This window comes from Chelonia mydas, chromosome 4 (assembly GCF_015237465.2).
Source record: "Chelonia mydas isolate rCheMyd1 chromosome 4, rCheMyd1.pri.v2, whole genome shotgun sequence".
Classification (NCBI taxonomy): domain Eukaryota; kingdom Metazoa; phylum Chordata; order Testudines; family Cheloniidae; genus Chelonia; species Chelonia mydas.
The window spans coordinates 140,609,745-140,623,850 of record NC_057852.1 but is presented as its reverse complement, the minus strand read 5'-3'; the positions used below and the strand labels follow the sequence as shown (position 1 = coordinate 140,623,850).

Here is a 14,106-nt window from a genome sequence, read left to right as displayed (position 1 = left end):
TGGCCCTCGGCAGGCCTGCGTGGGCCTCGGTCCAGCTCCTAACAGGGCCGCTGGCCCCCCTCCACCAGCAGAGCTGCTGCAAAGCTCACGACTGAATGGGCCGTGGTATCCCGCTCCCCCTCCGTCCCCCACAATGGCCCTTCCACCTCTGGGCTGAGCCAGGGTGAGGTGCTGGGGGCTTGGCCTCAGGGGCCCTGGGTTCTAGGCCCAGCTCTGCCTCTCAGCTGCTGGGGCCATGGGCAAGTCACCCCCTGACCCCCCTGGTGTCTGCCTTGTCAAGATGGGCCCGACCCCCCGCTGTGCCTCTGCAGCCCCTAGCGCGGCTGGAGCTCGGCTCCGCCAGGCCCTGCTGCAACGCTGAAACCTGCAGGAAGTTTTCCATGCTGCCTCGGCTCTGGGTGCGTGGGGAGGGCTATGGGGCTGCTCCTCCAGCAGTGTGTGGCCTAACCCCCCTGCATCCTCCGGCCCCCAGCACTGGGGCTGCTGCTGGAATGGGAAGAATCCAGAACGATAACGAAGGCATTAGCGGGGCTCCTTTCTGGGCACTTCACGGACCCAAGGGGGGAGCCTGGTGTAACCTTTGGGTGGACTAGAGTTCACTGCCCTGCTCCAGTCCCTAAAAACCCCCAACTCCCCTAGAAACGCGGACGGAGCCCTGGAATTGTCTCTAAGGATTTTTGGCAAGGATTGCACAGGGCCAACTTCCCCACATCCACGTCCTCAAAGAACGAAGGGAATGAACTTAATTAAATACCAACTTTATAAAATCGTATGGCAAAGAAACACGATAACTTCATTTTTACACCATAACATGGCTACTTTATGAGCTACATCCATTATCTGCAGTGATACATCAGGAAAGAAAACATGAAATCTAAACAGGCCGGTCCCTACAGCAACCCAGTGAGAAGAAATGTAGAGTTCCCAAAAGCTTAGTGGGTCCAGCTGTGTCTCAGTTAGTCTTTGATCCCCAAATCTCTACAATCGGCCGAGTAGGTTGCCAGCACTGCTGACCAGGCCGTTAAAAGTCCAGCCGGCAGCACAGCAGGGCTAAGGCAGGCTCCCTACCTGCCTTGGCTCCGTGCAGCTCCTGGAAGCAGCGGCATGGCCCCGCTCCTAGGCGTAGGGGCAGCCAGGGGACCCCATGTGCTGCTCGTGCCCAAAGTGCCAGCTCTGCAGCTCCCATTGGTTGCAGAACCTCCTGGCCACACCTCCGCATAAGAGCCAGAGGGGGGGACACGCTGCTGCTTCCGGGAGCTGCCTGAGGTAAGCGTCGCTCGGAGACTGCACCCCTGACCCCCTCCTGCATCCCAACCCTGATTTCCCCTCCCACCCTCTGAACCCCTTGATGCCAGCCTGGAGCATCCTCCTGCGCCCCAAACCCCTCATCCCTGGCCCTCACCCCCAGCCGGAGCCCTCACCCCCTCCCACACCCCAACCCCTTGAGCCAGCCCAGTGAAAATGAGTGAGCGAGCGAGGGTGGGGAGAGCGAGCGGCAGAGGGAGCGGGGGTGGGGGGTCAGGGGTCTTGGGTTTTGTGTGAATAGAAAGTTTGACTGTCACAGGAACATCTTCCTCCCCGTTGCTTGTTGGGATCCATAGAGCGTCGTCCCCTGCTGAGGTCCCGGGTAGCCAGCCAGCTCGCTGATTGACCAACCGCTCAGTTAAGTACAGAGAAGTGGTTTTTTTAAAAAAAGCCCTGTTGCAAAAGGCTCAGCGTTGGGGAAAGCTCCTGCTCCTGGGCTCGGCTTCTCCCAGCCCACTGGGGCCTTTTGCAAAGCTCCTGCCCTGCCCGCTTGCCCTGCTGGAGTCTGCGTCTGGTCACGGGGCCCTGTTGGGCACACCCAGAACTATCGCACCCAATTCCAGAAGCTTCTGGCTGTGGTGGGCTAATGGTGCATCTAGAAACGCTGCCCCAGACATGACTTACCCCACCCCATCACTGGCCGCAAGCGCTCTCTCCGCTTAGGCAGGGGGGTTACACCGGCCCAGACTCAGCCTTTGACCCTGGGCGAGGCTGGTTGGGCCTGGTGGGGGCTCGTGAACAGGAGCCCTTTGTCCAGCAACTCCTGCCTGGCCCCCTGTACGCTTGCTGTGGCCTGCGTGTGTCCTCGTGCACGTACAGCAGGGGGCTCTGGCACACGCGTGTGCGCAGCCGATAGCCTGCATGAACTAAAGCGGGGGCCGGGGGGGGGGTTTGTGCAGAGCTCCAGCCCAAGGGCCAGTGCGAATTCAATCGGCTGCATGTGGCAATGAGTGAGGGTGGGAGAACAGGTGCTTCGTACCTGCAGGGTGAGGGCTGGGGCCCTTTCCAGCCAGCTACCCCGTCCCTCTGGCACCAAGCCTGGGAAAGTGAGAATGGCCTGTCGGCCCATGTGCCCCCGGCCAGGGCTGGTGAGGCAAGTGGGGCAGGCCTGGAGGGGCCAGGTGGAGGAAGGGCGTAATCAGCGCCGGTCAGGAAGGCTGGAAGAGTCGGGTTCTGTTCAGCTGAGGGGCCGGAAACGAGTCAGTCTGAGCTCCCCTGGCTCTCCTCCCAGGAACCACCAGGTCACGGCAGCTCCGGGTCCCTCTGGCCCAGTGATGGGCAACCTAGGCTAGTGCGTGGGCTGCATGAGTAGCCCTCCTTCATCTCAGTGGGCCGCAAGATTGAAATCGGGCATGTGCACTAACCATGACCCCATGACTAAGATTAAATACATTTAATAGAGGCCGAATGTTTCATAGCAAGTTATCGAAATGCTTAATCGTTCATAGAACTGTCACCAACTTCTAATAGTAAAAATAGAAATATTTACGCTGACCTAGCTCATGCTCAGTGCGACTTCTGGTGGCTCTGCCCGCCACGCGCTTGCTGAGATGAGACGTAAGGGACGTGCAGACGCTTCGCCAGGCGGCACCGAGGGTTCCAGCCGTTCGGCTGCTGCGCTTCTTGCATTTGACGCGTCCGGCCCGTAGCAGAAAAATTCGGCTCCCGTGTGTATGTTGAGCCAAAGATTGACATGAGCTTTGCAGTGCATGAGGGAGAACTAGACCATCGTTCTCGTAAACCTTTCCTCTTTAGCTGGTTAATTCCGTCTTCGTCCAGGGCATGGACATGAATTAATTCCTCCTCAAACTTCCTTTTATCACCCCCAAGCCTCGGACGGACCGCTCCCCGTTCACTCGATCAAATGCAAGTGGACTGGAGGGCGCAGAGAGGCAGAGCTTCAGGTCGCTCGGAGAAGACAAGAGGCTCTCGAAACGCTCTGCCAGCGTAGCCAGCTCTTGGGGTGAACTGGCGGGTCAGATTCTGTTCCTCGAGCAGTGTCTGGCGAGCATTCGTTTCAGATGCGGGCCGTGCGTGTAGTCACATGGAGGTAACTGAGCTGACATTAACTGCGAGTGCAGATGCATTTTCTGACACTAGCAATTGGTGCAGGCAGGAGGTGATTTTCCCCCTGCAACGACTCGTTCAACGTGTTCAGGTGACTAGTGATGGCGATGAGAAAAGTCACATCCAAAATCCAGTTTTCATCTTCTAACTTTGGGTACATTTGAGATTTCTGAGCGGGAAACTGCTGGATTTCTGGTAAAAGTGCCAGGAACTGGCCCAAAACTTTACCAGGGCGTAACTGGTGCACTTCAGTGGGCATGACGCGGTCTCCATCTTCTGTTTCAATTTGGTCCACAAGTTCCCCACCCGGACGCTGACGCAGGGGGCGAGCGCGTCTGAAGTGAACAATCTGCACCACGTTGTCCGCTGGGAGCTTTCAGTCTCTCCCTCGGCGAGTTTAGCGCAGAGCACGTCTTCGTGTATTACGCAATGCACACCAACAACGGCAGGCACGCAAGCTTTCAACAACGCCACAAATCCAGGGTGTGTTCCTGGCACGGAGGGGCACCCACCTGTTGTAACCTGCTTCAGGGAACAAGGGCCTTTCCCAGCTGCCTGCCTGGTCCCTGACCTGCCCGCTCCCCCTAGGCACTGCCCAGCCCTCCTCGCCCCCCGCAGTGTGCACCCCCCTTCCCAATACCTGACCCTTACAGCATGCCTGCCACGCAATGAGCAGCCTCCCCCCATGCCCGCAGCCTCCCTACAACCCCTGCTTCTACCCAATCACTGACCCTCCCCAGCCCCCCTCCATCTGTCCCACGCCCCCAAGAGCTGGCTGGGGAGGATGGGCTGGCGACCAGGCCATGGCGAGGGGGAAGCAGCCCTGTTTGCTTTACAGCTTAGCTGACTAATCCGAACAGAAATGCAAGGTCCCCCCTGCCATTCTGCCGCCTGAGGGCCTCGGTCATTGGGTGGCAGGCGGCCCAGCCTGGCTCCAAGACGAACGGAGCGGGCGGGAGCCCCAGCCCTGTGCGGGCGCTCTGTGCCCAGCTCCAGGGGCGTTGCTAACGCAAACAGCTCCAGCCCAGCGTCCTGCCAACCCACCGGCAGCCAGGTACGGACCAGCACGGCGGCCCCGTGTCAATAGGCCCAACAAGCCGCCCATTGTACCTGCCGCAGAGCCGGGCACAAGGAGCCGGGCGCCCGGCCTGGGCCTGGCTTCTGCTGCCAGGTGGCAGCTTCCAAGGCCTGGGGAAGGGGAGCTGGGCCGGGCTGGTGCAGCATCACCGCACGGAGAGGGCTCCACTGCTGAGCTAGTAGGAGAAATACGACGTGCAAGGAAAGGGGGGTCCCGGCTCCTCGGGCTCTTGGCTCGTCTCCTGCCCGGACTGGGCAGTGCCTCTGGCAGCTTGGCACTGAGGACACATGGAGCAAAGAGCCCAGGTTACAGCCACGGAGAGAGCGAGAGCGAGCGCTGAAACAGCCCCCATGCCACAGCTCTGCCGGTGCCCCTCACTCCCGACCCGCAGCCCCCTGCTAGCCCAGCCCAGGGCCCCCCCAGCTCTGCCGGTGCCCCTCACTCCCGACCCGCAGCCCCCGCTAGCCCAGCCCTGCCCCCCCCAGCTCTGCCGGTGCCCCTCACTCCCGACCCGCAGCCCCTGCTAGCCCAGCCCTGCCCCCCCCAGCTCTGCCGGTGCCCCTCGCTCCCGACCCGCAGCCCCTGCCAGCCCAGCCCTGGGGTCCCCCCACAGCCCTGCCGGTGCCCCCCGCTCCCGACCCGCAGCCCCCGCTAGCCTGGCCCTGGGCTCCCCCCCAGCTCTGCCGGTGCCCCTCACTCCCGACCCGCAGCCCCTGCCAGCCCAGCCCTGGATCCACCCCCCAGCCCTGCCGATGCCCCTCACTCCCGACCCGCAGCCCCCGCTAGCCCAGCCCTGGGCTCCCCCAGCTCTGCCAATGCCTGCCCCGATTTACGGGTTGCACACTGGCTCGGCAAGCCTGGGCCAGCTATGCCCAGACTCATCCCTGTGCCCCTGAAATTCTGACCAGAGCGAGCCCCTGCGCCCCCACGGTGCCCGAGGTGAAGGGTGTGAAGTGAAGTGAAGTAAGTGAAAGCGGGGATTGAACTGGATGCTGCGGGCCGAATCAGACAAGGCCGGGGGCCTCTGGGGGCAGGGTACGTCCTGCCACTTCACCCGCCTTCTGGCAGCATGCGCGGGGCCAGGGACCTGCAGGGGCGCCACGGGCTGCTGACACAGCAACGAGCGGGGCACGGGCGGCCGGGGGGGGGGGGGGCAGTGGCTCTGCTTTACCCCATCGCTGTCAACGGGAATTAGGCACTCAACCGCTTTAACCTTTGTAAGCATGCCCCGGTGTGACGGCAGCTCTGGAGAGAGGCTGGGGGCTGGCTACGGGCGCAGGATGCAAGGGGCTACGCCCGCCACGGCTGGCTCAGTGGGGAGTGAAGGAGGACTTGAAACCAGGGGGTAAACATGGAGCTGGCGCGCGCGCCCCTCCCCCCTCCTTCCGCGGGATGAGGTGCTGGCCCACGGTGGCCCCCCCCAGCCTCAGCCCCGTAAACACAAGCAGGGTTCAAAGCCAGGGTGGGGTTGGGCTGTTCCCACCACAGCCCCCACCCCCATCCCAGTGCCTTTGCCCTCCCTTGGCAGCCCTGCGTGGCGCTTGGGGCTGGCCCTGCCTAGGATCCTCAGCTGGGGTCTGGGCACCTCCCGCCCTTTAGTATAGCTGTCCTCACACCCCGCCGCTCGCCCCAGCCCGGTCAGGGACTGAGGCACAGAGAGGCGAAGTGACTGGCCCAAGGGCACCCAGGGGGGCTGGGGTGCAGCAGGGCATAGCACTGGTGTGCCCCAGTCCAAAGCCAGAGCCCTAACCACTGCACCGCCCAGCCTCGCGCTAGGAAGGGTTAAAACCAGCCATTCCTCCCGCTGTGGGGCCTGCTCTCCATCAGCCCCTGGGGTCTGGCTCAGCTGTTGCAGGAGTCCCTGCCCTGGGAATGGCTGGGGAGGAGCTGATGCTGCAGAATCCCGGCTGCTGGCTGGTGACAAGGGTGCAGGGCTTTCCCCCTGGGCAGCACCACCCAGCCAAGGACCCCAACAGATGGGCACCTCCCAGCCCCTGTGCGGGGTGGGGCCGGGCTCTGGGGGCGCTGCAGGCCATGGGGGTCACGCCGCTCTGGGAGACCCGTAGCTCCGGCTAGCCGCCCACGTCCAGTCTCAGGTGCCCTCCCCTGGGTACCCAGTCGGCTAGCCTGAGCGACTGCAGCCACATGGCTATTTTTAGCCTGCTAGCTCGAATCAGAGCGAGCGCGTCTCGGTCGACTGCCCTGGGAACCAGCCACCCAGCTGTGCTTAGTGCCAAGGACACGGACCCCCAGACAGAGCTGCGTGCCCCGGCCAGCGCGGCGTTCACCCCTCGCTCGTCTCCTGCCACGGCTGCTGCTGCAACCGAGACACCTCGTGCTGCCTGGAAACGGGTGAGGGTGTCGGGGAGGTGCCGAGGACTCTGGGCTGCGAGGAGGAAGAGCAATGAGCATGTGCGCCCAGGGCGGCCAAGTGCCTGGCCCATACGGGCCACCAAAGAGGAGGTGGATCCGGATACGGTCCGTCTCCGAAAGGACATCGCAGAACTAGTGGGTTCAGAGGAGGGCAACGGGGACAAACAAGGGCCGGGAAAAAACTCTCCCATGAAGAGATCAAAGAACCTGGGCTCGTTCACGCTTGTCCATCTCCTTTCTAAGGTGACGTGCTCCACAGGAATAAAAGCACGAATGGGCTACAGAAGGAAGATCTCACGCTTCTGTTCCCCTTGTCTCAGGATCCACCATCAAGGGGACAGCCAACGAAAGGGAAAGTGGGACATTGTAAACCTAGCAAAGAAATTACTTTTTCCACACAACACACAGCCAGCCTGTGGAACTCACTGCTACTGGATGTTGTGGGGGGTCAAGGAATTGGCAAGATCCAAGGATTGGATATTTCTGTGGATGACGGGAATGAGACACGAACCTGTCAAAGAAGAGTGGGTGAAAATTCAAATGAACCTTCATGGGGGTTTCCTTGCCGGGGTCGCCTGGTTCTTTAGGGGTCAGGGATCATCTAGGAACCACTGAGCAAATGTGGGTGAGGCTGATCCTGGCCAGCTCAGCTCCAGGGGTGAAGCTCAGATCCAGCGGGACCCAGGTGGCTGTGGCGAAGAGGGAGGCCTTGGGAGAACAATAATCCCAAGACAGCACAAGAACCGTGTCATGTGTGCGAGACTTTTCCTCCAAGTTCAGTTTATTTCTCAACAAAAAAGGTAAAAAAGTAGCCACTGGCTGGGAGTTAATTAACAAGCCACCCCCGAGCCTTCAGCGAGAGCCAGGAATCTCGTATCGGTAATAAAACACAGAGAACTGCAGGAAGCTGGCGAGGCGGGATGGGGACCCCTCCGAGACCCTCCGGAAGCCCATGCTCTCATACAGCCGCTGGGCCGAGTCCTGAACCATGGAGGTGGACAGCACGACCGCACTGTGCCCGCGTTCCTGGGCGAAGCGGATGACCGTCCTGCAGAGCGCCCTGGCGATGCCCCGGCACCGGTGCTCCCTCCCCACGGACATGCGCTTCAGTTCCAGGGCGCGCCCCCTTTCCGAGGGGTCCACCGGCAGGACGGCCCCCACCATGCCCACCACCGCCCCCTCAGCCTCTGCCACCCAGAAACAAGAGTTTGCTGGCTCCAGGTAGCTTCTCTGGATGTCCAGGAGGTCGCTGCGAAGAGACTGCTGGACGTAACCGATCCACAGAGACCGGACGAAAAACCAGCCCCCGGCGAGAGCCAGCAGGACAGCCACGAGGGAGACCAGGAGGGACCCGGAGGCCGCGAGCACCGCCAGGAACAGGGCCAGGAAGAAAAGCTGGGCCTGGGGACGGGTCAGCATGTGGACGTACGCAGCAGGCGCGTGCTCCGTAATCCCCCGGGCGAACATGGCGCGCACCGCCTCGTAGTCACCGTCCTCGTACTGCCGGATGTGGTACGGGGCCATGGGGCCGCCCAGCCCAGGCCCCCTAGGGCAGACAGAGTTTAAAGCCAGGGGAGCGGGTGGGACCTTGCTGATCCACCGGCCACTTCCCGCAGTGCCCCCCGCTTCCCGCTGCTCCTCCTGACAGATCCCAGCCAGGAGGGGGGAGGTGGTAGCAGCCCAGGGACAAAGCGAGGGGCTCAGACGAGCATGAGGCTCCCTCATGCGCCAGCCAAGTGCACTGGGCTCCCCCCTCGCTCACTGACTCCTGGCAAACACCCACCCACAGCCCTGCCGTCTCACCACCCCCCTCCCAGCTGCCTCCGCACCCACCCGTCAGCCCCTCCCCGCAGCCCTGCCCTGCGAGAGGAGCACCAGAGACTGCTTTGTCCCTGCCTGTGAGAGACAATCTGTCCCGGGGCTCAGGACAGAGGGGCTGGGGGCAGGACAGGGGGCTTCACTAGGCGGACGCTGCCCCTTTCAACGCCAGCCCTAGCTGACGACAGGCTGGCCATGGAGGTTCCCTGCCCCGCGCTCCAAGCAGCTCCCCAGACTACCAGGCTGCGATCCCGCCTGGAAGGGGACGGCAGGTGTCTGTGGATCAGCCTCTCCCGCTCCCCCAGATCCACACCCAGAGCAGCTCGCACTGCAGTGGTCCCCTTGCCCAGCGCGGGACCTACCCAGCGGGGTTGTGGCACTGCGGGCTCACAGCCGGCCCTTTGGGCTCACTCTGCTCAGGAAGACCTGCTGACCTTGCAGGAGTGTTGGGAGCAGATCCCTGGATCCCGAGTCCCCGGAGATTTCACACTCGGGAGCGGAAGAGGCTTCCTGGACTTGGGGAGAAGAGAGCCGCTCTGCATCGGGGACTTTGCCCCACGCTGCTGGGGACAAAGGACAATAACCATCAGCTGAGACCAAACCCACAGGAAGCTCCTTGACTCCACGGGGCACTTCCTGGATTCCTTATTCCTCCTCTGCTCTTTCACCTTCCCAGGCAAGGAGCAGGGCAGGGGGCCCAGTCCTGGGATGGGAGGGGAAGGCTGGGAAGCAGGAAGGGTTGGGAGACCCCAGAGGGGGCAGGTGTCAGCGGGACAGAGAGGGACGAAGGGGTGGAATCGTCTGTGCCGGGAAGAGGTTGGAGCCCGGACTCGCTGACCCTGCCTGGCGCTATCAGCCTCCCGTCCTCCCTGGGCATGGCCAACAGCCCTCAGGGCGTCCAGCTCTGTGCACCACGGCAGGCAAGCGGCTTGGGGATTATTTTAAGGCACGAACGGCCGTAACCCCCGTGCACAGACACTTCGCCAGGCCCCCGCAGTGTGCGTCCGGCGGTTTGACTTGTCTCCCCGCAGCCGGTGATCACGACTGTAAGAGCCAGGCTGAGCTCCACCCTGACACCCGGTGGTGAGGTGTGGCAAGTTGTGGAAAAGAACTTCAGGGGCCGATCTCATTTGCATAGGCACACCCACCCCGCCTAGCCTGAGCCCATAGCTGCCCCAAATGGTCACTCTGGCTGCTGTGGGATCCCCAGTGTCTCTGTTATTGGGGCAGGAAGAATAAATTGTTGTTACCCTGATTATGTGAATCAAGGACAGTGGAACTGTACTTGGCCTTTTGTTATGATGGAGGGACTCGCCATCAACTTAGTAGCACTTGCTAGGCAAGGGACATGGGCTCCAAAACTCTGCAGATAAACTTTTGAACTCTGGGGCTGCCCTGACCAGGGATAGAGACTTTTGGGTTGTTGGACTTTGGGTGATTTGGGGTTGCTGGACTCAAGAACCAAAGGGAAAGGACATGCCCCAATTTGCTTGGGGTGGATTTTTTGCTCATGGGTTGCGTTATGAATCCTGTTGGTGGTGTTTCCCCAACATAATGCCACATTGTTTGTCTCTGTTATTAAAAGGCTTTTTGCTACACTCAGACTCTGTGCTTGCAAGAGGGGAAGTATTGCCTCTTGGAGGTGCCCAGTGAGGGTCGTATATATTTGTCCCAGGTCACTGGGTGGGGGCTCGAGCCGGTTTGGCATTGTGTTATTGGAATAAGAAAAGGAGTACTTGTGGCACCTTAGAGACTAACCAATTTATTTGAGCATAAGCTTTCGTGACCTATAGCTCACGAAAGCTTATGCTCAAATAAATTGGTTAGTCTCTAAGGTGCCACAAGTACTCCTTTTCTTTTTGCGAATACAGACTAACACGGCTGTTACTCTGAAACCTGTTATTGGAATGGATCCCCTAGATACTGAACCCGGCCCTTGTTGCTGCCGACTCTGACGGGCAGAAGGTTTACATAACTAACAATCGGGAAATTCTCCCCAGCCTCGTCGGCGGAGTGCGTGGCATAACCCCAGCCCCCCGAGGAGGCCAGCAGCCATCCCAGGCAGCTGCAGGCTGGTGGGTCGGCACTAACCCGGGAGCCTGGCACGTTGCTCAGTGCCTCCCTTTACACACTGGGGCTTGCACGCTTTGGTGCGAAGCTCTGTGGATCTAACACTTCCCTGGGGAGGCCCCGGATGGCCTGACTCCCAGCCACGGGCTCCAACCACAGGACCCTCCTGCTGCTCGATGGCTGCCCTCGGGGCTGCGCGCCAGGGGAAATGCTCCGAGACCGGCACAGGGGAGGGCTTGACGGGGGCCGGATCCCCTCGGTTAGGCCTGGCCAGGCTCTTTGCCCAGCAGGGGAGAGCGTGCAGCCGTCAGTGCTCGCCCGGTCACGCCTGTTCTGCGCCCGGCTGGGCAGGACGCCTGGGTTCTCTCCCCTGCTCTCTGAACACCCTGGGCTCCAAAGCTCCGTGCAGCCGCGACCTGGGCAGCCAGTCCCCTCTCCATGCCCTGCGTGGGGCCTGCAGCTGGCCAGCTCGGCCTTGGGGGCGGTTTCAGTTCCTGCTTTTGCAGCAGAGCAGGAAACGCTCCCCGCTGCAGCCAGGAGCAAAGCCTGGTTCTCTCCCGAGCAGCCACTTAGCACCACGGCACAGGCCAGCCACCGCTCAGCGGCCTGTCAACCCCCCGGGCGCAGCGACGCCCCGCAGTGCCCCAGCCCCTCCCAGCTGCTTGGCCAGAGGCAGGACTCACCTGTGCACAGACCCCAGCCAGGCGCCTCCCAGCCGGCGTGGAGGCCCCGCACTTCCAGCCAAGCCCTCCAGAGCAACCGGGATACAACTGCTAGCTGCACAGAGCCAAGATGGAGCCACCCCCACCCCGGGAATCCAGCCAGCTGGCAGGGCCCCGGCTGCTTCAAGGGAAAGCAGGCTTTAGAGAGAGCCTGACACAGGCAGCTCTGCCTGGGGGGACAGTGCGGGGCCTTTGCAGCAGGTCAGCTTCCCCCCCAACAGCCGCACTCGAGCAATAAGCTGCTGGCCCCCCCCCCTCCGGAGCCCACCCCTCGAACTGCTTCCGTCCTTGCTGGCGGAGGCTCAGGCTGGTTCCCGGGCGTGGAGGCTGATTATAGCGGCATCGGGTCGCCTACGCATGGCACCATAACGAGCTGCTCTGTGGCTGGGAGCCCCCATCTCTGGAAGGGGCTCACACCACGACCCCCCCGCCAGCGGCCTGGCGAAGCACGTTCCCTAGGGGTCAGGCCTAGGCTATTTCACGCAGCAGCTGACAGCCGCAGCCAGGCAGCGTGGGCTAGTGGCTGGGGTGGTCGGCTAGCATGTAGGAGATCGGGGCTACCCCAGCTCTGCCCTTGACCTGTTGCAGGACGTCGGCTCGGTCCCTTCCCTGCCTGGGCATGTTTCCCCTTTGCCTGGGGCTTCTCGCTGGGCTGGGAGCTGCTGGGGGCAGAGACTGTCCCGCTGCGTGTGTGCAGGACAAGGGGGCGTCCAGGCACTGCAGGGGTCACACCCACAACTAATAGTGTCGGTTGCAGGTGAAACTGGGGTGGGGGAAGTGAGAAAACTGGAGCCACAGCCCTTCCCCCCCCCCGCCCCGCCCCAATCCCTCTTGCCCAGAGATGGGGCGATGAGCGCTCAGCAAATGCAAAGGCCAACGACACCTGCCCCGGGTTACTCGCAGCCCACTTGGGCTAGCTGAAGCCCCCTGGACCGCGCTGTGCAGGAGAGACATCCCTGATGCGGTGGTTACTGCGGAGAAGCTACAGGCCACGCCAGAGCTGTCTGTGGGGCAGGGACACTTTATAGGTGGGGGGCTGGAAGCCAGTGAAACTGTCCCCAAACTTTTAATCTGGCCCCCCTACGCCGCTTAGCCCTGTCTGTTCCCTGCCCTCCCACCCCGAGCAGTGTCTCCGGGAGGGGGGACACAGACGCAGGTAAGGGGGCCGAGACTAGGGGCAGGCCTGGGGCTGGGAGTGGAGGCCTGCATAAAACCTGAGGGTCTGCAGGACCCCTTACACCCGTACTTCCCACGCCTATGCTGGCTGCTGCAAGTCCTAACAGGATGGGTGGCCCCTGTCCTGAAAATAAGCCTGACAGTGATACTTTATCTCAGCGGCTCTCAACCTTTCCAGACACTGTACCCCTCTCAGGAGGCTGATTTGTCTCGCGTACCCCCCAAGTTTCACCTCACTTAAAACTACTTCCTTGCAAACCAGACATAAAAATCCCAGAGTGTCCCTCCCCACTGGTACTGCACAATGGCTGACGTTCTCATTTGTACTATGAAATTATAAATCAATTGGAATACAGATCTTGTACTTACATTTCAGCGAACAGTCTACAGAGCAGGACAAACAAGGCAGTGTCGGTATGAAAGTTGAGTTTGTCCTGACTTCGCTAGTGCTGTTTACGTGGCCTGTTGTAAAACCAGGCAAATCGCTAGATGAGTTGCTGTCCCCCCTGGAAGACCCCTGCGTGCCCCCAGGGGAACATGGACCCCTGGCTGAGAACCACGGCTTTACCTCACCCACAGACACCCACGCACACCCCCACCTCAGGCCAGCGGAGAGGGTTCTGCAGAGGGTAAAAGAGCGAAAGTGAAAGGAGGGCACAGGAAGGTCTCGGTGTTTCCTGGGGAGGGGAGAACACACAGTGTGACTGTCCTCTGAGGCGCTGACACGGGCCACAGCTGCCCCGTCGATCTGCCTGTAATGTACCCGCCCCCCGTGCGAGCTCGGGGAGTGCTGTCACCCTGGCTCAGGCACCGAGAGGCTTGTCCTCATTCACACAAGCAGGCAATCGAACCCAGCTCTTCTGACTCCTAGCCCAGGGCCCTAATCACTGGGCCAGCCTTCCTGTGCCATCAGCCCATAACAGAGCAGGGTGTTCTGGGATGTTAGGTGTTAGTATATAGGCCTGTTTGTTGGCCTGGGACAGAATTTTGGGTTTGACTTTTGATATTCTTATATCCTTACTAATATGTGTGAGCAAAGACACTGTGTGTTGCTTCTCACAGAATCACAGAATATCAGGGTTGGAAGGGACCTCAGGAGGTCATCTAGTCCAACCCCCTGCTCAAAGCAGGACCGATCCCCAACTAAATCATCCCAGCCAGGGCTTTGTCAAGCCTGACATTAAAAACTTCTAAGGATGGAGATTCTATCACCTCCCTAGATAACCCATTCCAGTGCTTCACCACCCTCCTAGTGAAATAGTGTTTCCTAATATCCAACCTAGACCTCCCCCACGGCAACTTGAGACCATTGCTCCTTGTTCTGTCATCTGCCACCACTGAGAACAGCCGAGCTCCATCCTCTTTGGAACCCCCTGCAGGTAGTTGAAGGCTGCTATAAATCCCCCCTCACTCTTCTCTTCTGCAGACTAAACAATCCCAGTTCCCTCAGCCTCTCCTCGTAAGTCATGTGCCCCGGCCCCCTAATCATTTTTGTTG

At 61.0% G+C, this 14,106-nt stretch overlaps 1 protein-coding gene across 7 annotated transcripts; it reads right to left on the bottom strand.

Annotated features, from left to right (window-relative positions):
• Nucleotides 1–7,571: 7,571 nt before the first annotated feature.
• On the bottom strand, nucleotides 7,572–13,401 carry NAT8 (N-acetyltransferase 8 (putative)). 7 transcript variants are annotated; one of them, XM_037898477.2, is made up of 3 exons: nucleotides 12,979–13,401; nucleotides 9,076–9,204; nucleotides 7,572–8,369 (listed from the first exon to the last, which is right to left on the bottom strand). In XM_037898477.2, exon 3 carries the CDS (start codon nucleotides 8,345–8,347, stop codon nucleotides 7,676–7,678), a length of 672 nt encoding a protein of 223 aa, XP_037754405.1. In that variant the 5' UTR covers nucleotides 8,348–8,369; nucleotides 9,076–9,204; nucleotides 12,979–13,401; the 3' UTR covers nucleotides 7,572–7,675. The 7 variants fall into 7 exon arrangements, with proteins under 7 accessions (XP_037754405.1, XP_037754403.1, XP_037754404.1 ...); XM_037898475.2 differs by having other exon boundaries at nucleotides 9,004–9,204; nucleotides 12,979–13,390; XM_037898476.2 differs by having other exon boundaries at nucleotides 9,004–9,201; nucleotides 12,979–13,390.
• Nucleotides 13,402–14,106: the final 705 nt, after the last annotated feature.

Excerpts from the sequence above, each read along its gene's own strand:
- NAT8 (XM_037898477.2), bottom strand. The coding sequence starts at position 8,347 with ATGGCCCCGTACCACATCCGGCAGTACGAGGACGGTGACTACGAGGCG.